This window comes from Ipomoea triloba, chromosome 10, assembly GCF_003576645.1.
Source record: "Ipomoea triloba cultivar NCNSP0323 chromosome 10, ASM357664v1".
Lineage (NCBI taxonomy): Eukaryota > Viridiplantae > Streptophyta > Magnoliopsida > Solanales > Convolvulaceae > Ipomoea > Ipomoea triloba.
In genome coordinates, this window is record NC_044925.1 from 2,888,133 (window position 1) to 2,912,072 (window position 23,940).

Below are 23,940 nucleotides of genomic sequence, written 5' to 3' on the forward strand. Positions count from 1 at the left end.
TAATGAATATATAATATATTGTTGATCCTAGCTTGCATGCACGAGGGACCACCAGAACAACAGCAAAAATAAGCCTTCCAAAGCATATTATATAAAATAAAATGGAAGACAACATAAATATAGGACATGATATATACTAGAATTAATGATTATGTTTGGTTGGTTTATATTTATCCTTTGAATCTCTCTTTCTATGTATATAGACACACACACACACACATATATAATGTTTAGATTATCATCAATGTTTGAGCACTCAAACCTTAATAAAAACCCTTCACTTTTTTGGCATGTTGCTTTCAAGTAAGAAACTTAACTTCACTAATTCCTAGACATCATTTGTACAACTCACCTTGGATCTCCATCCATACCATAATTACAATTTTAGCAACAAATATATATACTTACTATGAATTATTTTTAAAATTCTACAATATCATCAAATGAAAAAAGTTATTCAACTATTATAATAATAATGAAAAAAGTTGATGATTTTTTTTTTTGTAAAATAATAAAAGTAGAAATATTTGATATTGTAATTTTTTTTTTCTAAATTATGAGAGAATTTAAGCAATGTTAATCGACACATGTGTCTTTTTGTATTAGATAAAATATTGTATGATATTTGACTTATACCAACTACTGTCGAGATTTGTCTCACAATGCTTGGTGTAATTAGGCACACCTTGAGTAATTATAAGGTATAAAAGATACTGGTGTCAATCGACATTTTAGAAATCACGAAAAATTAAATATGTTGTTTAAGAAATCATAGTAGAGATTGAATAGGTACTGCCAAAACTTATTTTCATTGCAATTAGACAGCTTGCGTCATAGTTACATTTGGTACAAAAGGCACTGGTGTCAATCGGTATCGCAGAAATCATGAAGTACTAAAGAAGTTGTTTAAGAAATCATAGAGATTGAATTAATTAATGAGCATGGAAATTTGAAATAGGGTGAATATACATAGATATATATAACATTATATATATATTGTGTGTTGATATGAGTAGTGAATTAGGGTGGAAGATGTGATGCATGTTATTGGTTTGGGATTGAGCTAACATGTGTTGTGCTTCTTCATTCAATTTGTTAGGTATTATTGGGGGAGAGGGGGATGAATATCATATCGCATCTCATCTTTTCAATAATTCCATCATAAAGTGATAGAAAACTTTTGATGAAATAGTGGGATTTTCAGGCTTTGAGCTACACAAGCTGTAGTACCCCCAACACTCTTTTTTGTCAGATCATCCTCACAATTCACAACTTGACAATAGGCAAGAATCCAAAGTGGAAAAGTTACGTTGGAATGTAATCCCAAGAATCTTTTCTTTGCCACTTCAATTCCGTAGATGTATGTTGGTTGAAATGAAATTTCTGAGTAATTTAATTTCTTTGTGGATGCACCCACACTTGTACTCATGGAGTTGATGAATTTATGATGATTATTAGAGTAGCAGTTATGAGATGACAAATGCCTGCCTACCTGCATCAAAGTGGGAAGCATCCTCGAAAACAAACCACTTACAGCTTTAGTGACAACCTCAACTAAGTTGGTCAGGTTGTTAACTTAATAACAACAAGGTTACAAGTTCGCTTCTCAACGGGAGTAGCCTATTGGGTATTGGCCTTTTTTGTTTGAATCGTTCAGTTATGGGCAACCCCAAGGTTACAAGTTCGCTTCTCAACAGGAGTAACCTATTGGGTATTGGCCCTTTTTGGTTTGAATCGTTCAGCTATGAACAACCTATGCTAGTTTACTTCCTTGTGGTCCTTTACCAACTAATGTCACAAGACTAGATTTACCCAGTACACACCTCCGGGTAATGACAATAATTAAAAAATAATAATAATAAAGCAGGCAAGTTGTGGGTACTGTGTAGACATTGCCGTTGTTTTCACCCTTTTGCCAACCATTAATGTCCTGTCCTAGTGTCCTGTCCGCCATTGTCCAATCAAACCACTTACACAATCTGGCCCTTCATGGATTTATTTGCTCTGTAAAAAGCCCTAAAGCCAAAGCTGTCTCACAATTGGATTCCATTCCTCATCTTTTGTTTCTCTTTTGTGACAATTATATTTCAGACTACAGGACTACTAGTGCTGTTGCTGTTGTTGCTATTATCAGCCTTATTAAGTTTTTCTTTTTTTTTTTGCAAACCTATAATGTAAACATTGAATTTTGGTTGACTAGCAGTAGGTGTTCAGTGTTCTCCCACTTTTGATATATAATGGTAAGACAGAAAAAAAGAGTAGAAATAGGGTACCACCAAATGCAGAAATGCTGTTCCGCATTTTTCACGCCTATATATAAATCATAATTTAGAAATATAAAATCTAAAAAACAAAGAACAAAATAACACATTTTTGGAATTTAGCAAAATTGATGTCAGTAGTTTTTGGAACATCATAGCTAGCTAGGTTTGACAAGGGAGGAAAAACATAACATTAAAATACAAGGTACATTGAGGTAAGTGAAGGCTTGATCTCTCTATCCATATTCCATCGCGAGCTAACAGATTTTCTACAACAACCCTGTCTGTCTCCGTCTCTCACAAGCCCAAGAAACCTAGTTCAGTGGCTTTCTCCTTCTCAAATGTCTCGAAATACTGATAGATGATGGTAACTGCAAGAAGAATTCCAGTTCCCGATCCAATAGCGCCCATCATGTCTGCCAACACTGTCAATGCGCCAATGCACATTCCTCCAAAAGCAGCTGCAGTGGGAATGTAGCGGTTCAATTCCTTCTGCAGATTGGAGTCTCGATGTCCAGGCATCACCATTTGTTGCTCCTGCAAAATAATCCATCCACATTCTTCAATTACAAATTTTCTGAATAAAATACCATTCTCAGAGAACTAGAATCATCACATGAAGAGCTTAGTTGGGTGGAAGTATGTGCAAAACAAGTTTTAGTGCAACTCAGCAACTACTTTGGATACATGAAGAGCATAGTAAAACTGTTACCCATATTAGAGCGGTTTCAGCAAATACAGCAATAAGCAAATCTTTTGCTCAATAATTTGTACACAAATTTTGAACATTGAAGCTATATTTTTCTAAAATGTTACAATATAATATGGGTTGGTACATGGCAAAAATTCAGCAAAGCACTAAATTTCAAGCACAGCCTACGTAACCAAGCACACCATGGAATACATAGCTTTTTTATGAGATGAATTATGAGTAGGGTTTATTGATGATGGAATAAAAGCCCAGTTTGAATAAAAACAGCTTAATAAGTGCAAGTTGAACACTTCTTCAATAAGCACCTTTCATAAGCTCAAAATAGTTTATAAAAAGTTTCATTTTCACTAGCCTTTGATAAGCTATTTCAGTTTACACCGATTACCGAGCTACTTGAAATAGCTTATGGAAATATGCAAAATGAGCTTTCAGAAAGATATATGCTCTTTTCACAAACCTATCCAATGACTCTAAAATCACCAAAAGTGTTCATTGCAATAGACAAGGTGAAAATAAGCTTTATCCAAGTTACAAGTTCCATAAGAAAGCATAATTAATTAAAATATGAAATGTGGTGAAATAACCTTCTCCCTTGACAGAATTGACAGACAGCTTAAAGTAAATTTAACAACAGAAATGATGCTAAGAACCATCTTACCTTAAGCTGCTTGGCAACATCTTTAGCTGAGGACCCTGAAACTTCAATCCATGTCTTTGAGAACAGTGCACAAGCAGAAAGCATGAATACTATGTAGAAAAGAGCATGGAATGGATGAGTCAACATGTCTGCCAGGCTGCAACAAGCCAACAATGTTGCAAATGTAAATAATCACACATGGGGTATACAATATCAAAGAAATATGGCATTTTGTCCAAACAAGAATGCATATAAGAAGACATTGTGTTAATTTTCCCATCTAATCACCTTGATGGCGCAGTAACATAATAAGCAAGTCCACCAACAGGAACAGACTGGCCTGAGTATTCAGATTCCTTCCATATGCCCAACAAATTGACGAAGAAGTTTCCACTGTACTTCCGGTACAGTAACTGTACATGAAGACCTATTAGATTTGCTAAAATGTTTAAAATTTCTATTTCACAGAAGAACAATAACTTTAGGCACCTGAGAAATGAAGTACAGGTTGGATACAAGAGCAGATTGAAGAATAATAGGCATGTTGGAGGTATAGAATAGTTTTATTGGATAAGAGCCTTGTTGTCCACGGGCATTCTTTGACCTGACAGGAAGAACAACACGGAAACCTTGGAAATAGATAACAATGAGGAAGATCAACACTGTGGCAAGCAGATTGGTAACGTTGGGAAGATTTTGCCGGTAGAAAGCCTCTCTAAGAGCTCGTACTTTGTCTGTTCTAGCTATCAGAAGATGGAACAAAGCAATAATAGCACCTTCAAATTCAGCTCCACGGCCAGTATTAATGGTTGTGGGACTGAATGCTTTCCAGATAATATTTTCACTGAGACATAATAAAACTTGTTAGTGTCAATACATACAAGGAAAGAAACGTGTAACTAAAATCTTTTGAGAGAAAATTGAAAATTTACCAGATATTGGTAGCTATAAATAGGGAAATCCCAGAACCAAGACCATATCCTTTCTGGAGGAGTTCATCTAAACATATGACGATAATACCAGCAAAGCAAAGTTGAAGAATGATAAGAATGGCATTCCCAACACCCAATTGGCCAACACTTCCATACATCCCTGATAGGACATAAGCAACTGCCTCCCCAATAGCAATCAGGATACCTAACAACTTTTGAGCACCATTCCTGCAGAATAAAATTGTTATTAGAAGAATCCTAGAAGATAGAAGTTAATATGGTTCAAAGACAAACGCATCTCCGTAGCTCCATCACATAGAATTGGATAGAAAATGTTCATTTAGAACTAAAGTCTAACTCACAATAGTGCCCGGTCCTCTCTCACATTGTTGTCCACTTCAATGATTTTTGAACCAGCCAATAGTTGCATCACCAACCCAGAAGTCACAATTGGTGTGATTCCCAACTCCATGACCGTACCACGGTTTGAGGCAAGGATAACACGCATCCAATAAAATGGATCAGCACCAGTTGTAGAGTGTATGCCATAAAGAGGAAGCTGACTGCAGACCAGGAAAATGAAAAGAGAGATCACAGTGTATATGACCTTCTCTCTGAAGGGAATCTTTCTGTCAGCACTCTGCACTTCAGGCAGAAATGAGAGAAATGGTTTGACAAGATGCAGCACTCTGAACCCTCCACCCATTTTCACAAAACTGCACAAGAAAAACATTTAGACCATCAGCAATAAAATAGTGACATAAACAGTTAAACAGCAAAGAGCTGTAACACATTTCAAAGGGAAATGAAGAATAAATTAATCTATAAACAGTTCACAGAATAAAATTCATGCAGTAAGATCAATCCATGCATGCATAGAAATTATTCAACTTACAGCAATAAACAAAGAAAAATGGTCAAAATTATGCAACCATTAATCAAACCCACTTCCCTCTAGAACAAAATAAAATTCATCAGACACATACATTATAGTCTCCTTTCTTCATCACCAATGTCCAATAGATAAGGGCCAAAAGAAATCCATTCATTCAATGAATATATAAATAGCCTACTTCATAATTGACCAAACTAACATTAAGAGGCTAAAAACATTACACATCATCTAAAAAACAAATTTTTAACATATATTCAACTAAGAAACACATAACAAATAATGCACCATGCAATCTATTTGCAAGAGTTAAGTTTGTGTAGAAACAAAACATATCTCCCTGACCTCTCGGCAAGTGAATATCAATTGGGAATCAAGCATCTAAGCTCAATTGAGCTTCACACATACATAATGACATCTTCATTTCCAGCAAAACTAAATTTGCAAATAAATAAGTAAAAAATTCCAAAATATTCTGGAGGTTCTAAATTCTTAAGACTGCCAGAGTTAGGCAACTGAGAGTCAACGATTCTGAATTATGATATATTGATATACCATCAAAAATTCAACCAATAAACAAATCTTGACAGCAGATCAGCGCATGCAAAGAATACATTTTTATTTTTCACAAACAAACTTCCGATCTAAGATCAATTGATCTCAAATTTCACCTACACCAAATCACAAATAACCTCAAAATTCACAATCATAAAAACAAATGATTTAATAAAAATAAGAATCCACCGATTCGTATGAATGACAGATACATAGATCAGCTCAGATCAATCACTACATCTCGATTCGGAACCGCAAACACATGAAATGAATGCGGATTAAGGATATAGTATAGGCCAGAAGACTTACGGAAGAAACGCAGATCCGCAGGAGGATGGCAGGAAAGGCTTTCACCCAGTCTCTCTCTGATATTTCTAGGGTTTTGGTGTGAGAGAGAACGGGCAATTTGAATGTGAAGACTAAGCCGGAGATGGAAGGTACAACACGGAATAATATCTCTCTGAGTGAGAAACGAAGTTGACGTGGCAGGAACGCTTTCGTGGTGACACGAGATTGAACCAATAGGATTCTGCCATGTGGTATTTTAGTTTCAAAATTTTGGATAAATTCCGATTTCCTTCTAAAATTATCTTCTAATGATTTTTTTTGAAAACAATCTTCTAATGATTTCTTTACGCAACATTTGTCATTATGAGTCCTTGAGTCAGTCCAAAAAAACTCACAACATTAATTCGGAGTAAAAGATCTTCCAAAATAAAATATGATTGACTAAAAATTTTACTAGATTGTTTTGTATCATGTTATTATCAACCGATTTAATTAGAACTCTTAAACTAACTAATATGGAGTAACGATTATCACATTAACATTCCATACAATTTTTAAAATAATAAATAAAACACAATTGAAATTGAGTCTATATAAATTGAAGAACTTTTATTACTTTGCACAAATTTTTATTATACAAATAAAATTTTTCAAGTCAACAAATGTATGTAAATACCTTTAATAGTCATGTCATGATACTAATTGCACTGTGTATGCAACAATACTTCTAAAAAGATGTTCCCAAAAAAGATTTTGACCTAAACTTGATTAAATTAGTCTCAGATAACCGTGCTAATATACTCATCCAAAAAAAATTCAATCCACAAGACATGACATTTTAATCATGTCCCTAGACAAAGCTAAATTGGACAATCAACCCAAACTAAGCCCAAACTAAGTGCATAAATTTAGGTTTGCTAACAATCGCAAGGTAAGGGCATGGAAGCCAATTAAGACACATCCAGCAATTTAACTGACATGTTAGAATCACAATGCAAGCCGCAAAAGTATAAAGAGAACTCAAAACACTGGTACAATGTCACAGAATAACACTTCATGGTAACTAACAGTTTTGTCAATTGGGGCTCTTCCTGCTTGGAATTAGGAGCAGCATTTGCAGGTTGCTTATTAACTCTTCTGTTACCTCACACTAAGGTACGTAACAAATAATAATCTGAAATGCAAACCACTTACAAAATCAAACATTTTTGTTTTTCTTCTACCCACCAATAGTAAAGCTAAAAATCCTATGATAGCACTGTTTGAAAGTGGAGAAAGCCACCAAGCACAAAGCCAAGATGAATTCAAAAGCAGCTCTGTTCTCAGTTACTATGGCGTTAAATATGTACAAAGGTAAAGGTGCAATCTCTAATCCGCAATAAGACTACTGGAATTACCTAAATCTTTGCACTACTAAACCTCCAAAAACTAAATGTTTCCATCATATCAACACAGGTCTTCTCACCCAAACTCTATTTGCATCGCCAGTTCTCTTCGCAAATATAAATTTGTATGCTCTCAAAAAAGGCCTTAATGGTTCATATATATGTGCCCAGCAACAGCAGAATCGCATAGTGTCAAATTATCACTATATCATAATTGTTTCAGGCAGGCAATTGAAGCTTCGCATTGTTTTTCCAACTGCAAAAAAAATAATAAATAAATTCTCAGGCTTAGTTTCATACGAAAAAGGAAAAAATAAGAAAAGAGAGAAAATGCAAAGAAATTTGGCACACTATACCTTATAAAGTAGTAGTAGAAAAAATCTGCATATAGAGCGGTTTGGACAAGTCCAGAGATGCAAGCTTGAGAGGGGAAAAGGAAAAGTCAGAAAAATAATCATCTGTCAGGCAAAATTCATCCACCATACTATCAGAGGTATACTTACATATCCATCTGCTGAAATGGGGCTCTGTGAAATAACGGTAAATCCAATTCAAGATGTAGAATGATCGATAAGCCCTACAATGGCATAAACAAATAATATTAACACCAATCAGTAACCACCTATGGCCTAGCTTCAGTAAGAAAGCAAGGTAAAAGACAAATTGCGAAGTGTGACAAAGCTAAGTAAAAACAAAGTACCCAAGAAAGAAAACATATTGTCCAGTTAGATTGTCCACATTTCCACTTCTTTGCAACAGAACCAACTGTGGAAGAATTGCAACTGCCTCCAGGTATATTGAAAAACTCCAAAATACCTACAAAAGAAACATATGGAAAATTTCAGTACACACTGTTGCATTCAAGAATGCAGTGTACTGTGGACCTGCAGAAGTTCAGTAGCATTAAAGAAACTGACCTCCAGGAAAGTGAACTTCTCATGAATCAAAAGAGCCAACACAAAACTAGCAGCGATAAGAATCCAGTGACGGAAAGTGTCTAGCTCTTGGTCATATGACCGCTTAACAGTTCTGTGAAACCTCATGCACCATACAATTGCCAAAGTGCTCACAATAAACACTATCTTCATAATGGTGTTATAGACAGATATAAATTCAGTGAACAAATCCAGATATCGTGCCAAAAACACAATTGTGTACAACTCTTGGGTCTTCAGAGAAATTCCTAGAAAGGATACACCAAACATTCAGTCATTGGAGCTCTACTTAGCCAACAAACTCCTATTGTCTAGCAGGCAAATACCCAAGGAAATTGGTCCTAAACAAGAACCAAAACAGATTTTGAACTTACGAGGTATTATTCAAAAAACAAATAAAAAAACAAAAGTAAAGCGGAAATGATATAAGCACATGAGCAAACAGCTTCACGCTCTCTCATCAGTAAACAAGCAATTCAATTATGACCATACACATAAAATGCTATCCAGCCACAAGTGTTGAGCTCAGCCATTATCTAACAAGCACCAGTCCCACAAGATTTAGAACTCAAAAAGAAACATAACAGAAAAGGGTAATCACATTTTTAAAAGAAGCATTATGTTAAGTAAATTGAGCCTAAGTTATGGTCAAAATGTCAAATTAGGGTTCAAAGGAGAATCAGCTTCACAATCTCATATTCTTTGAACCTCTCAGCTAGAATTGAATATGGCATTACTAAAAATAATCTTCAAAAGTACATAATTCACATCCTACAAATATATGCATTGTGCACTAGGTGGAAGGATATATCAAGTCAAAAACTCAAAATACTTTCAGTTAGTAAGTACTTGAGGGTCTAAAAAAATAATTTTGACAGCTAAGAACTGTTTTCTTAAGTGTATATGCACACTCTAACATATTCCTTTAGGCAATTGACAAAATTAATCACGAGAAAAAAACCCTGAAATTTGGCCAGCCAAGCCGGAAAGTTTGCTGGATCATTAGACTGTAAATCATCATTATAGCTAAATAACTGCTCATCCAAATGCAGCAGAGACCTTCAAACATGTAAACTCAATATTTTCCATTAATCATTCAAGCCACATCTGAAGTACTTCATCCATGGCCTCAACATAACTCAATTGAAAGTATAAGAGACCAATTTAAAAATTAATAATAATAGTTAAATCATCTACACTACCATTTACACGCATTTGCCAACAGTCGTGCAATTAATCAATAAAACCAGCAAGAGCAAAGAGCACATCAAGTAGCAAATACATAGAGTACTATTCAACCTATGAAATCAGAATTTATAATATCAACACCAGTTTAACAAGACAGCGCGCATACACATCAGAAATTCTATAACATTTTGTTAACTATATAATATACTCCGAATGTGGTAAGTATTTGGAGTTACCACCGCAAAATTAACGGAATAAAAACCTAAAATTGTCAGTTTCAGATTCAATCAACCGGAATATAAGATAGCGCCTGTCCATTTAAACCTTGAATAATACATAAATGAATGCGGTGGAAATGAGACCTGAGCATGATTTGGTGGCGTAAATTTTGAGTAGGAGGACGAGAATGCTGATCAAATGCGTCATGTCGCCGGCGAGTCTGAAGATATTCATGGTTGCCGATGGTAGAGTACAGAGACTTCAGCCCTAGATTCTAGAGAGAGAAATTTCTTAGAGTGAGAAAGCTTCAGCGCTACTGAACGAGGAAATACGAAGCCGAAAGAAATGAAAGAAGGCACTAGACAGTAATCTTTTCATCTTATTTACGGTTTTAGCGATCAATTTTATTACAGTTAATACTTAATACCCATATAGTCCCTGTTCTATAGTATAATAATTTTACTCAATTTAGTTTTAAAGGACTTTTTATGTTCAATTTAGTCTTCAACTTTGATCGTTTTACACAAATTATTTTTTTATTAAAAATTTTGTTAGATGACAGTTAGAAATAAGATCCTAATAATAATTTTTCACCCTTCATCTCATTTGGATGATTCCTTCTTCTTTTTCTTCCCCTTATTAAGACCCACATAAAAATGGAAATCTTTGTACCTAAATATTTATTTACTCTGTATTTATTTATTCAGGGTTAAGTTTATTTACTCTGTATTTATTTATTCAGGTTGAAGTTAATTTGGGTACGAAGATTTGCATTTCTGTGTGGATCTTAATAAGGGGAAGAAGAAAGAATTATCCCAAATAGGATGAATGATGAGAAATTATCATTAGAACCTTATTTCTAACTGTCAATTGACATAATTTTTAACAAAATGATTAAATTGTGTAAAACCATTAAAGTCAATGATTAAATTGAATACAAAAAGTCATTTAAGACTAAATTGAGTAATTTACCATGATGTTTAATATTTCTTCCAGCGAGAATTGATTAAAATTGTTTATAATTTAATTTTTTATGATATTAAATTTAATTTTTTTTGAGAAATATTAAATTTAATTTTAGTATATAAAAAATATATGTTAACAGTATTATTAAACACATGAATTAATTTAAAAGTAATAAAAATAATAAATTTAAAAAGTAATTGCTTTGACTAATAAATTTGACATGTAAAATTCGATAGAAATAAGTTTTTAGTAAAATGTTAATTTGATCCTTATTTTATTTTTCTTTTGATTGTTTTTTCATATTTTCATTATCATAATTGCAATAGTGAACTAATTATAGGGAAAAAGAAAAAAGAAAAAAAAAGTGGTGTACCCAAGTTTGAAGGGGAGATTATCACAAAAAAGATGGATAATAGCAATTAAGAGAATGCCTCAAGGTCACTTTATACGTGTAATTTGAATAAAAAGTTATCGCAAAAGATGGATAATAGCAACTGTGAAAATGTCTCAAACTTACTTTATACGTATAATTCGAACAACACTAGATACTTAAATTCCAAATGAAGAGAAAATGGATGTGACGATATGTTGACTTAATAATCATAATATTTTAAAATCGACTCTGTGTTAGTTTACGTCTTTGATATCTAAGGTCACAAGCAAGCTTTACCCAAAGTGCACTTTTAGGTAACGATCGTATACTTTCTCGTAAATAAAAAATATATGAAATTTATCGAAAAATTGAGATATGAATAATTAATTTAGAACATTATTTTGAATGTGTTTCACTAACGATTTTAGTTGGGGCAAAGTGAATTCAAGTTCTCTATAAGTTCTCTATATGTGCATATGATTCTTTTAGACTCATATACTTCAAATAATGAGTGAGTATAAAATTAATCTTCTAAGCTCAAAATTTTGGTAGGCACACAAAACTCTTTATTCATCCTTACATATGACATTAGTTTCATGACTAGAGTAGTAAAATTACAATCGTTATATTGTGGATCAAGATTCACAGCACAATATAAATTCTAATTCAATATATACACAAAATATGACTTCATAATGTACATAATTCATGGTCATTATGTACATAATTAATGTGCATTATACACATACATATAAATATAATATAATGAACATGAATTCTTTGCATTATGAATATGAATTCTGTATATTATGTTATGTGTTTAATTCATTTTCGTTATACTTTATTTATTTGTATGTGTATTATGAACATGAATTATGTGCATTATGAATGTGAATTATGTACATTATGAAGTCAAATTTCGTGTATTGGATCAGGTCCACAGTTATTTGTATATGTATTATGAACATGAATTATGTTGACAATTTATATCGTGGACTAGGGTGCACAATGCATTGTGTATCCCTATCAAAACTACGTCATTTTGGTCATTTTAATTAATGATTTGTTTGCTTGAAAATCGTGTTTCCTGTTTCGGCCGTTAACTTCCAAATATAAAATAAAATAAAAATTATGTTGTTCAGATTAGCGGTTTTGATTTGTTTGCTGTTGATGCAAATAAATGGATTCCTATTTGATATTCGTTGATTGAACTATATGATAATAGTTATATGATTGTTTTTTAAACAACTAGATGATTCGAAGGTTATGAGGATGAGGTTTGTGTATTTGTGTTAATATTTTGTGTATTCTTTGAAGGCATTCTGTGTATTCTTTGAAGACATTCTGTGTATTGTAGAATACGATTCTGTGTATTCATGTTAGGGTACTTAAACATAGGTTGTGACGTGTTTTGTGTATTCGAATGTTAGGAGGATGATTTATGTGTAGTTGTGTCAATATTTTGTGTATTCTCTCAAGTCATTATGTGTATTCTATACAATGATTCTTTGTATTCATGTTAGTGGTCTTAAACACAAGGATGATATGTTTGTGTATTTGGTGTTTTCATTTTCTGTGTATTCTTTGAATGCATTTTGTGTATTGTAGACTACGATTCTGTGTATTCATGTTAGGGGGGTACTTAAACATAGGCTATGACGTGTTTTGTGTATTCGAATGTTAGGATGATGATTTCTGTGTATTTGTGTCAATATTCTGTGTATTCCCTCAAGTCATTATGTGTATTCTAGACAAGGATTCTGTGTATTCCCTGAAGTCATTCGCGTCCATCGTCCACTAACATTTGAAACGATGTCGTTTCGGTCCAGGGTCCACAGTACACTGTGGATCCTGGTCCATGATATAACGATTGAATTATGTGAATATGAATTCTACATTATGAAGTCAAATTCTATATATTGGATCATAATCCACAGTGCACTGTGAACCCTAGTCCACGATATAAATTGCCGTCAAAGTAGACGCTCAAAGGAACTAAAAAAATAAAGTATTTTTATTGCTCTTGGGGTCCGTTTGGAAAGCAGAAAAATGACTTACCGAAAAATATTTTTTTGGAAAATGAGTCATTTTCCGGAAAATATTTTTTCTGGGAAAACATTTTCATTTCCAGTGTTTGGTTGCGTTATGAAAAACTATCTTGGTGTGCTTGGTTCATTTTGGGCGAACACATGTGAAACAGCCATTTTGGCCATTTGCGGACGGTGACCGCATTTTGGTGTGATTCCGAAAAAATGAACCGATTTTCCTTGGTCAACGGAAAATATTTTCCGTTGACCACATTTTCCGGACGTTGCTAAACACCAAAAACTCGAAAAACATTTTCCAGCTTACCAAACACACCTTTTAGTGAAAAAAAGATTATGAACCCATGTCAACTCTTTTTTTTTTTTTTTTCTCTCTATTTATACCATGCAAACTATTAATTACAAGTTAATATCCTATAACATCAAGAAAGTGATCTCCAAATAAATAAGGAAAGCGATCTCCTAAAACTATACCAATATCTTCTAGCTACACTTTCCATAAATATTACAATGTGTTCCCCAAGTTTCAGACCATATTTAACTTGAGTCGAGTTCGACTACATACCCTAGCTAAAGGTAAATTTCAAACCTTCTATAGTTCTATATCCAAGCCACCCATCTATTACTAATTAATGCAATTTAATTGAAATAATTAACAACAATGACTAAACAACATAACATTTGGACCATTTCATTGTATAATTGTCAAACTCATTAATCTTGACTAAATTACTGGACTAAATTATACATAATCTAATTAATTTAATGAGTATCAATATCCATAATATTTAATAGTGATCTTATTTTTAAAAGGTTAATTTACTTACTTATCAATATAATACAATCACTTAATTAAAATTGATTTATAATTTATTGTTATTGCATTTTTTTTTGATAATAATCTCGACTAATTCATTGAATCATAAGCGGAAACGTTTACAAGAAAGATTAATGGAATGGACAAACATTCCTTGAAGTCAGACATAGAAACAAATTTCCTAACAATATTATCGAAAACTTGAATCGCAGACTGTTTCACAAATTTGAAACTGAAGTCGACAGGAGCTCTCCAAGCTTCTTTACTGTCAATAGTAATTTGGTCAAACATAACGAAGGCATACTCTAGTTCAAAAGTCGTTGACACCACCCGAGTATCAATCTTCATTCTTTTGTGGTTCACATACGTCATGACCAATTATCGTTCTACGCTTATAACAAGAACTCGCCAAAAAAACGAGAGGGAATAAACTCGCAAAAGAAGCGAGAGAGAATAAACTTGCTAAAGATGCGAGAAGCAACAAATTCGATAAATAAACGAAAGGTATAATAGCAACAAAACTTACTAATAAATTGAATCAAGAAAAACCACTCCCTACTTCACCTTTTGCAAAACCCAAAGCCTTCTTTTCCTTATTCAATGGTGATGGAGAGGCAACAGTGCGAGATCGTAGGTGTGGTGGACGGCGATGGGGGAGGCGAGAATGGAGAGGAGAGGCAGAGAGAAAAGAGCAAAAGAAGACGACAATTGGGAAGAGGAGAAGACGTCACCTCTGCTAAGCCTGCGGTGGCGGCGGTTGCCAAACCAAAGAGAAGAGAAGCGAAGAGTTTAGAGAGAAGGAGGAGCCTTATAGGGTTTTAGGTCTATATAATTACAAGTTTGAGTTTTATATTTGTTATTGCATTTTTTATTATATTAGATTTGACATAGATAATTAATTTGGTAAGTTGTTATTTAATAATTTATAGATAATTACTACATGATAAATTTCAAATATTATATGTGCATTATAATATGCAAATTTTTTTAGATTAAATTTATTAAACTTAAATGAGACACAACCATAATATTTGATGACAGAAAGTGAAATTTATTCATTAGAATATATGGTTGAAAAATGACGATGCCACTTGGAGACTTGCTTATGAAGAGAGTCGGGGGTTTGATTCTTACCACAAAAATTATAGTTTGATGTTGAGTCTCAAAGCTAGATTGACTCAATTTAACTTCTTATGAACTTAAAGCTAATTCATAGGATACATGATATAATACAACAATGCCGAGATACCTAGGTTATTAAAAAAAAAAGAGACGGTGCTAGACGAATAACATTTATTCAAAGTTTTACCACGCAAAACGATACTTAGAGCATCCACACTTGTGGATTTTATTTGGTTTTTCAAGACCAAAAAATCAAAGGTGAGTTTTTAACTAGTGTGGGAAGGTGAATTTTTGTGATTTTTAACTTTGGCAAACAATGCATTTTTGTGGGTCCCACTGCTTTAGCTTTAAACACAGAAAAACATGGTAGGTCCGCGTTTTGCGTACCTATTGCGCCTAGTTGGCGCGTAAATGCTGTTACTTTTATTTTTTTCCTTGAAGTTTGTTAGTGTTATTTTTGTTTTTTTTTTCTTTGATTCCTCTCTCATCCTCCCTCTCTATCATACATGGAATGACAAAAAACCAAATAAAATTCTAAACTGATATGGATGCTCTCAGGGCATCCTAAATAGTGGTTATTGGTGTGATTTTTGAGAAGGCAATGTTTATATGAAGAGAGAGAAAGGGGGGAGAGAAGAACCCATGTCATTATGTAAGGACCCAGTTTTTGTCTCTAAAGTGGGATCACCCAAAAAAATAAAATTGCCCCATTTGCCGCCTGATGCTCACATAATGCGCCTAGCCGGTCGCGTGCACTCCACGTGCCAATTGGACCTGGTAATCTGACACTAATTTTTTTCTCTTTCTTTTCATCTTCTATTCCTTGTAAAAATTCTCATTCTCAAAATCTGTAACTATTGGGGATCTCTAAACAAAATCCGGACGTAGAGAAATTCAATGGTCCCGAATTTGGTACTAGGAAACGTGCTCTCATCGCAGATAGCGTTACACCGAAAGTCCACTGCAACTCCAAACCACCCAATCTTATCCTCTTCAACCCAACCCGAAAATCGAGTACTAAAACATTTCAGAGTTGAATCACAGTGGACTCTCCTTCCTTCGTCTTCTTGACCTCTTCATCTCTCTTTCTCTTTCTATCTAGAAACGGACACTCTGTTTCACCGCGCCTCCATGGTAAATACTCAAAACTGACGGATACATACATCACATATATATGTATATGTAGAGAGAGAGAGAGAGAGAGAGAGAGGGGATAGGAAGAGAAGAGGAGAGAGTACAGATTATATAAATATATATGTGTGTGTATGTGTATAGCTGGGAATGAGATAGAGTCGCGATTACGCAAAAGCTCTCGAAACAAGTACCGATAAATTCATTCCCTGTAATCTCTATCTCTCTACTGTGTGTATATATAAAAATAGATTCCTGAATTAGCTAGCTACCCAAGATTCCCAGTGGCTGTGTAGCATGGGCTGCGCTGGATCTTCGCATTCGAAAGGAGATGGTAATCTTTCTTTCTTGCTTTCTTTCTCCTCATTCATCTTGGATTGATATCATTCGTCTTGTTGGTTTACTGTATGTTTCCAATTAGATATGGTGTATTGCTGTTTAAACCTGCATTTGTTTGCCCCTAAAGATCCATCTCTCTCACACTCTTGGTTTTGAGCTGAGTAGTAATTGGGAATTCTGTGTCAACGACTGTTTTGGATTGAATTGTTGTTTAATTTCTAGTATAGCTTAGTGATTGATTGATTGATTGGTTCTTTAGTTCTTGGAGAATTAGGTATGAGTTAGGTAATTAGTTGTGTTTTCCCCCTTATCTGATAGGAATTTATTACTATTTAAATATTTGATGTCGCTTTTGTTTGTTGGATGAGTTAGGTTATGGTTGTGATGTTGACTTTGGAGAGAAATCTGGGGTTGGTATATGGTAATGCTAGTGTTTCCTTTTTAGCAGAATGATTGATTAATGGGGTCTTGAAGTTCCAAATAGTGATTCATATTCATTTTTGGGGTTTTCGTTTACTGATAAGCTTCTACTTGAGAGTTAAATATCTGGTATACACTCAGAGAAGAGTGACTGGAATGTTTTTCCTGGTGGCTTGGTTTGAGAAAAAGGGACTTTCTGCTCAAGGGGTAAATATCTGAATACCGAGCCCCTTGGCTTCACCAGAATAAAATGAAATAAAAAAAAATGTTGCCTTTTTGCTGCCTAAAACATCTCATCCAGAAATTTCTTCTGCCATATTGAATGGTTATGCTGTGTAAAATGTTACTACTGGTGAAGTAGTTGGCATTATCTAGTGTCATGATACAGTCTCATGTCACTACCTGTTTTTTTTTCTTTCATTCTTGTTTATTCAGATTGAACTGAATATTATTTATTGGATTCTTGTAACTTTATTTCTATGGAACTTTAATGACTTTGCCATGTACACTGCAGACAGATAAGAAAGAATAAAACAACCTTCACCAAGTCACCAAGAAATTTCCAATGCTGCACTTTATTTAACATTATCTTTTGTACTCAGGTGCAGAGACTGTTAAGAAGGTACGGAAGCCAAAACCGTGGAAACATTCAGAAGCAATAACAAGGGCTCAACTTGTACAGATGCGTGATGAATTTTGGGACACTGCTCCACACTATGGTGGTCGGAAAGGTATTATTTCCTTCCCAGTTCACAGACATGCATGCATTTAAGTGCAGTGATTGACCTCCAGCTGGACAATGTGACTGCCAAAAGCATGTTTCTTGAATTTCTTAGTGTTCCACACAAAGATTGCAATCATTAGAATATTTTCTTTATCGATAAAATGGCAACAATTCTATATTCCTCATAAAAATCTATGGTCTGCCTTTAGAATGGCTTGATATTTTAGAGGGCCAGGGCACTGGAAGTTGTATGGTACACCACATTGAAATACATGTTCTCTTGTGGGAGGATCTTGCTAGAATGGTATTCTATAGTTGGTTGGTTATGTTAAATGTTCATCTATCACTAACCATGCATCTCTCTATCTTGAGCATGCATAACACTTAAGAGTTTGTTCATCCTATCTGGCTCTCTCACAGCCTAAGGTTCTGCTAATTGAGGATTAGTAGAAAAATATATGATTAATTTGATAAAATATACAACTTACATTATGTACTTTGAGCAGTGGTGTGGCTTGTTAAGGGACCATTTCCTTCTCTCATTTCTGCACTGCCTAGTACTTGATCTCATTCTTGGATATTTCTCATATGTTGGTTAATAATTGGGTCATATTTGAGTGATTATACTTCACATACATAGCAGAGATCTGGGATTATTTGTACTCTCATACATAAGCATAACATGCTTTTACATCTTTACCAGAGATCTGGGATGCACTTAGGGCTGCTGCTGAGGCTGACATATCCTTTGCCCAGGCTATTGTGGACAGTGCTGGTATTATTGTTCAAGCCTCTGATCTGACAATCTGCTATGACGAAAGAGGTTCATTAGTATCCTTTTATTCTTCCGTTTTAGTCTTTCATCTATCTTTTTTATGCAGAGACATATAAATCACCTCACTCTCCTTGGGGATTTCCATTGTTGCAGGTGCAAAGTATGAGTTACCAAAGTACGTTTTGAGTGAACCGACAAATTTGATCCGCGAGAGCTAAAGAAGAGAAGACTGGATGGGAACGTCGTAAATTCTGTAAAGTGATATTACGCCATTCTCTCTGCGATTTATTTTGTTTTCTGGGCAGCAATCCACCATTTAGTAGTTGACATGAAGAACCCACAGTTGGAATATAGCAATGCCACAGTTTTATGCAAATGCATGCACCCAAAAGCTGTATAATATGTTGTAGACTTTAAGCTGGCTATCTTGTGGCCACTCATATCATGCTCAAACATAGAACATGGTCAGTTGGAGCTTTGAGACTACTGATATATAATGGAAATTCAATCATTGTGCAAATTCAATGGCTTCTGAGAAATTGGGTGTAGCTCCACATTCACACTAGGCCAATGAGAGAACCTGCAGATCCAATTTGTACCACTTCAATTCTGAGCTAAAAGTAAGAGCCTTTGCATTGTTGGGGTATATTTTGCTCAATAATGAATGATAATAATGAGTGGAACAGGGATTTCTAAGGAAATATGCTTCTTATCATAAGCGTAGGTATTAAATATATCATACTCAAAGAGTCAAATACCAGAATACACCTTTTGGGTAGCAGTTGTGAATTATGATTCGTTTATATTTTAATTTTAAAATTAATCATCAAAAGTAATTGTGTGCAAGATATTTATTAATTTGCTAATAACCAATAAATTTAGGGTGTGTTTGTTTCACACATGAGAATCAGAATGGGAATGGGAATCAAATACTTGGTAATGGTAATGAGTTTTGGTGAAAGTATTTTGCATGTTTGGTAGTAGGGTGGAATTGGAATGATTACTAATATTGCTGTTTGGTTGTATGATCCTATAATGGGAATAAATGTTTTAAAAATACAAGAACAAAAAATTAAGACAATTTGTTCTAATATAAAGACATCTAAAGCATCAATATGAACAAAAAAATAAAAAATAAAAACAAAAATCTAAAAGCACTAATCCAAACTTTAAATCAAATTACCAATTAGGAGAGGGAATAAGGTAATAAAACCCTTATTTTATTAGAGAATGAGTTTTCTAATTAAGGGGGTAATCAAATCACATAATAGTGTTCTAAAAATCTATCAACCAAACAATAACAATGACTTTGATTTCCATTCCTGATAGCTAAATCCATGAACCAAACACACCCTTAGAACAAAGGGCACTTATAATATTCACAAACGGTGCAAATTTAGCAACTCGAGCACATTCCGCTTATCTTTAATGGAATCATAATTCACTTGGAATGTTTCATACTCGTGAGGCAAAGAGTTTAAAATAAATTGAACAAGAAAAGTATCACTCACTTCCATTTCCATGAACCTTAATTTTGTTGCTAAGGTTAACCTCTCAGTAACATGACCATGCATGGATGCGAACCATCAAACTTCATGGTGGTCAGTTTACCCATAAGTGTGCCTGCTAGGGCCTTATCAGCACATTCAGAAAGTGAATTTTTTCTCTACATGTTTCAACAAATTCTTAGCACTGTCAAATTTGGGAATTGTTAACTTGATGTTGCTCCCAAGTGTCATTCGCATAAGCATTAAGCTGAGTTTATTTGATCTTTCCCATGCTTGATGGAAAGCTACATCATCAGCACTGCTAGTATTATCAATACCAGCAGGCTTGTCAGTCAAGAGTGCTAGATCAAGATCCAGAACACCAAGGTAAAACTGAATTTGTTCATGCCACTCAACGAAATTCAGCCCATTAAACTTTACAATAGACGCAGCTTGCAAATGCATTGAAACACAACTTAATGCTGCAATACATATAAAATACTTAAATATTAATTCTACATTAACACATAAACAGATTTAACTAAAATACTCATAAAAAATTAAATACATTGAATGTCTCCTTTGGGTGAGCCAACAACGTAAAACATGAACATAACGATGCTCAGTTATTACAATTTTCACATAATTGGTTATTAATTATATTACGACTAGACTTGTTTGCTATCTTTGGATATACTAAACAACCCAATCAAATATAAAAAAAATTAATCGCTATTATGTTTATAATTATGAAATAATTGATCAACCTTTGGGCGACTCTTAAATATTTCATAATGATTAAACTTCAATTTACCCAATATAATAGAAAAATGAAATCATGTCATTTCACTATAAGCATCACATAATAATGTGTAATTGAAATTTTTTTATTTAAATTTGATATATATATCTAGAGTTAATTCCAACAAAGGTCCTCCGACTATTGTGATTTTTCCAAATTTGGTCCTCGTGTTTTAATTTGGACGAATTAAACCCTTGACTATCAAAAACGTTCCACCATTAGTTCTTCCGTGAATTTAGACGTTAAAAGCAGAGGTAAAATCTTCCATTCATATGTTGGGTCTCTTCTTCCAATTAGTTCCAATGGCCTAAGAGTGCTAGAACCAAACAAGAAACAATACTCATGTAATAGAATGAAATTAAAAAGAAAAAATATATATTAGATGTAAAATAAAAAAGCAAACAAAAAAAAATCTTTTTAAGAACATGAATATATCATTCCATTGCCGTGGGTTTGTCATAGTTCTGACGAGAGGTGGTTGTTAGAGTTGCAGGTTGACCGACGATAACGACAGCAGTTCCGACAATGATCCAACGGTGGGCATCCGCGGTGACTCAAGCAGCAACGAACAACCCTTCGCCACCACCGCCGGCATCTCTACCGTTCTCTCTCTTCGCGCCGGTGAATATACTTCGGCGAAGATAGCAGTAGCAGCGAGCATGGAACCTCCATGGATTCCGGCAAAACAACATTCGGCCAACAGCAGCAACGTGAGCAGAACAATAGCAACAAGACAGCTGATGACAGTGGCTTACGGCAAGAGTTCGACGGCGACGAGGCAGATTCTCCGGCGAACTTGATGGTGTTGTTGTTGAGGTAAGAATGATGATGGAATGATTAAATATTGTTCTTGAGGCAGATTCTAAACATTTTTTTGTTTTGTAGTTTGTTTGCAGTGGTGTTTAGCCTTGCAAACAATTCTTCAACACTTTGAACCATAATCACACAATCATTGTGGGGTTAGAGTCCATATGCAGACACAATCATCCTCCCCCGAACTTACAATATTGTAGTCATCCCAGAGAGATATAGTCCATATACCCCATCCAAATGAGCTCCCTTGATCGTAGTTATGTGGCTTGCTCACTTCATATACAATGACACAGGTATCGAGAGATCCAGTTGTTACCTTGCTGGAGAGTAACAAATGGCAGAGAGGAGGGAGAAGACACTAAGTACATGAAACGTCTATTTTACCCCTGATTTAAACGGAAAACTAACCTTAGATTGACAAAAGGACTAATGGTGGAACGTTTTTGATAGTCAAGGGTTTAATTCGTCCAAATTAAAAAACGGGGACCAAATTTGGAAAATCACAATAGTCGGAGGACCTTTGCTGGAATTAACTCTATATATCTATGAAACTTTATAATTTGGTTACTTTGGTGACTAACAAATAATTATAATTAGATATCAAATAAATATACCATAATAAATAATATTAGAAAATCAATGCAGAATAATATATTAAAAGGAAATACGTAATTCAATTCTAATAGAATAATAATTCTAATACATAATTAATATATGACATTCAAATTACGGCAAACAGTAGTAATATACAGTAATATTATGGCATATTAATAATATATGAAGTAAAAAACACAGACGAAGAAGCCATAAACACATGCGTCGAACATAATGATTACAAACCATATGCCGTGGAAATCAGCATACTTTAATCCGAACTTGTAATCCATTGGAAGAAACTTAAAATTAATAATTGCATTGAATACTGACATATGCTTTGTAATCCATTCTGTAAACAATGTTGTGTAAAAAAAATGCATTTATGAAAATATATGTAATCCATTGCATTGAATATTGTAATTCGGCACATGCAATTCATATAAACAATACATACACATGCAACTTTCTTACTGCATATGGATATATACATGCTATCAAATATATAAATTAACATGCCAATGTAATTACGGAAACTTGGGCATGCGAATGAAAAGTCATATTCTAAAATCAGGGCATACATACACAAACCATACAACCAATACGTAATTGTAATTAATGTGGCTTTTCATCATAATATATGGAAAATCATGTGTTCTAAAGATCTTGTATGCTTAAGCTTTAACTTACATTTGGTATTAGAGTCAAATTTCGATCGTGGGACCTAGCTCTGATATCAAATGTAAGTTAAAGCCTTCCAGCCCGATGAAGGAAAGTAGGGAAATCCCTCAAGAACGATGGCATACAAAAGCCTCAACTGAAAAGACTTCCAGCATGATGAAGGAAATTAGGGAAATCCATGGTAAAATGGTTGAATCTCATGATACTACCTACGACCCTAGCTTCTTAATTTATATATATTGTATTTGTGTAATTTGAGTGTCAAACAGAGCAATTGTGATGTTATTGAAAACAAAACCCTCAATTGAAGCTCGTGAAGTTTAAGAAGAAGGAGGCTTCGGGGAGGCTCACGAAGTTGAAGCAAAAGAAGGAGGCGCTGGGGAGGCTCGCGAAGTTGAAGCAGAAGAAGGAGGCGCTGGGAGGCTCGTGAAGTTAAAGCAGAAGAATGTGGCACTGGGGAGGCTCGCGAAGTTGAAGCAGAAGGAGGCACGGGGGAGAATTCAGGGTGGAAATGCTTTGGTCCTCTGCTTGACCTGTTCAGCAGCTCCCCGTTGAAGATCTGTCCTCTATTATGGACACAAGATTGAACATCAGTTGACTGCACTTACTGAGTATGAACTTTTGTTGGTGTTTTAGTTCTCAGCTTGGATGTATTTCAAATCTCAAAATCTTTCTTTTAATTTTCTGCATTTATGTGTTTTCTTGGGTACAACTTTACAATATTGAACATCAATTTACTGGAGTTAGTGAGTATGAATTTTTGTTGCGCCCGCGGAAGTGGGATAGATCAGATTGCAACAATAATTTGAGAAAGAAAAATAAATGAGGCACAGATTTTACGTGGAAA

At 34.3% G+C, this 23,940-nt stretch overlaps 3 protein-coding genes across 3 annotated transcripts; 1 reads left to right on the forward strand and 2 right to left on the reverse strand.

Annotated features, from left to right (window-relative positions):
* Positions 1 to 2,344: 2,344 nt before the first annotated feature.
* LOC116032496 (protein transport protein Sec61 subunit alpha-like) lies at positions 2,345 to 6,437 on the reverse strand. The gene is made up of 7 exons (XM_031275087.1): positions 6,299 to 6,437; positions 4,905 to 5,258; positions 4,543 to 4,770; positions 4,100 to 4,454; positions 3,899 to 4,023; positions 3,632 to 3,767; positions 2,345 to 2,798 (listed from the first exon to the last, which is right to left on the reverse strand). The coding sequence occupies exons 2-7, from the start codon at positions 5,246 to 5,248 to the stop codon at positions 2,559 to 2,561; spliced, it is 1,428 nt and encodes a 475-aa protein (XP_031130947.1). The 5' UTR covers positions 5,249 to 5,258; positions 6,299 to 6,437; the 3' UTR covers positions 2,345 to 2,558.
* Positions 6,438 to 7,372: 935 nt separating this feature from the next.
* On the reverse strand, positions 7,373 to 10,357 carry LOC116031814 (ER lumen protein-retaining receptor A-like). The gene is made up of 6 exons (XM_031274123.1): positions 10,148 to 10,357; positions 8,580 to 8,845; positions 8,363 to 8,478; positions 8,166 to 8,239; positions 8,019 to 8,082; positions 7,373 to 7,918 (listed from the first exon to the last, which is right to left on the reverse strand). The coding sequence occupies exons 1-6, from the start codon at positions 10,236 to 10,238 to the stop codon at positions 7,882 to 7,884; spliced, it is 648 nt and encodes a 215-aa protein (XP_031129983.1). The 5' UTR covers positions 10,239 to 10,357; the 3' UTR covers positions 7,373 to 7,881.
* A 5,993-nt stretch (positions 10,358 to 16,350) lies between these two features.
* Positions 16,351 to 19,236, forward strand: LOC116031588 (ubiquitin domain-containing protein 1-like). Its single transcript, XM_031273824.1, has 4 exons — positions 16,351 to 16,792; positions 17,820 to 17,948; positions 18,645 to 18,764; positions 18,870 to 19,236. The coding sequence occupies exons 1-4, from the start codon at positions 16,756 to 16,758 to the stop codon at positions 18,932 to 18,934; spliced, it is 351 nt and encodes a 116-aa protein (XP_031129684.1). The 5' UTR covers positions 16,351 to 16,755; the 3' UTR covers positions 18,935 to 19,236.
* Positions 19,237 to 23,940: the final 4,704 nt, after the last annotated feature.

Bases quoted from the DNA above. Each gene is read 5' to 3' on its own strand.
- LOC116031588 (XM_031273824.1), top strand. From the start codon at position 16,756: ATGGGCTGCGCTGGATCTTCGCATTCGAAAGGAGATG. The intron at 17,949-18,644 runs GTATTATTTCCT...CATCTTTACCAG, and splicing joins ACACTATGGTGGTCGGAAAG to AGATCTGGGATGCACTTAGG. The intron at 18,765-18,869 runs GTTCATTAGTAT...CCATTGTTGCAG, and splicing joins AATCTGCTATGACGAAAGAG to GTGCAAAGTATGAGTTACCA.
- LOC116031814 (XM_031274123.1), bottom strand. From the start codon at position 10,238: ATGAATATCTTCAGACTCGCCGGCGACATGACGCATTTGATCAGCATT. The intron at 8,240-8,362 runs GTACTTTGTTTT...ATGCCATTGTAG, and splicing joins CAATATGTTTTCTTTCTTGG to GGCTTATCGATCATTCTACA. The intron at 7,919-8,018 runs GTATAGTGTGCC...TTTTTTTTGCAG, and splicing joins TTCTACTACTACTTTATAAG to TTGGAAAAACAATGCGAAGC.
- LOC116032496 (XM_031275087.1), bottom strand. From the start codon at position 5,248: ATGGGTGGAGGGTTCAGAGTGCTGCATCTTGTCAAACCATTTCTCTCA. The intron at 3,768-3,898 runs GTGATTAGATGG...GGCTTGTTGCAG, and splicing joins TATGTTACTGCGCCATCAAG to CCTGGCAGACATGTTGACTC. The intron at 2,799-3,631 runs GTAAGATGGTTC...ATTATTTTGCAG, and splicing joins ATGTTGCCAAGCAGCTTAAG to GAGCAACAAATGGTGATGCC.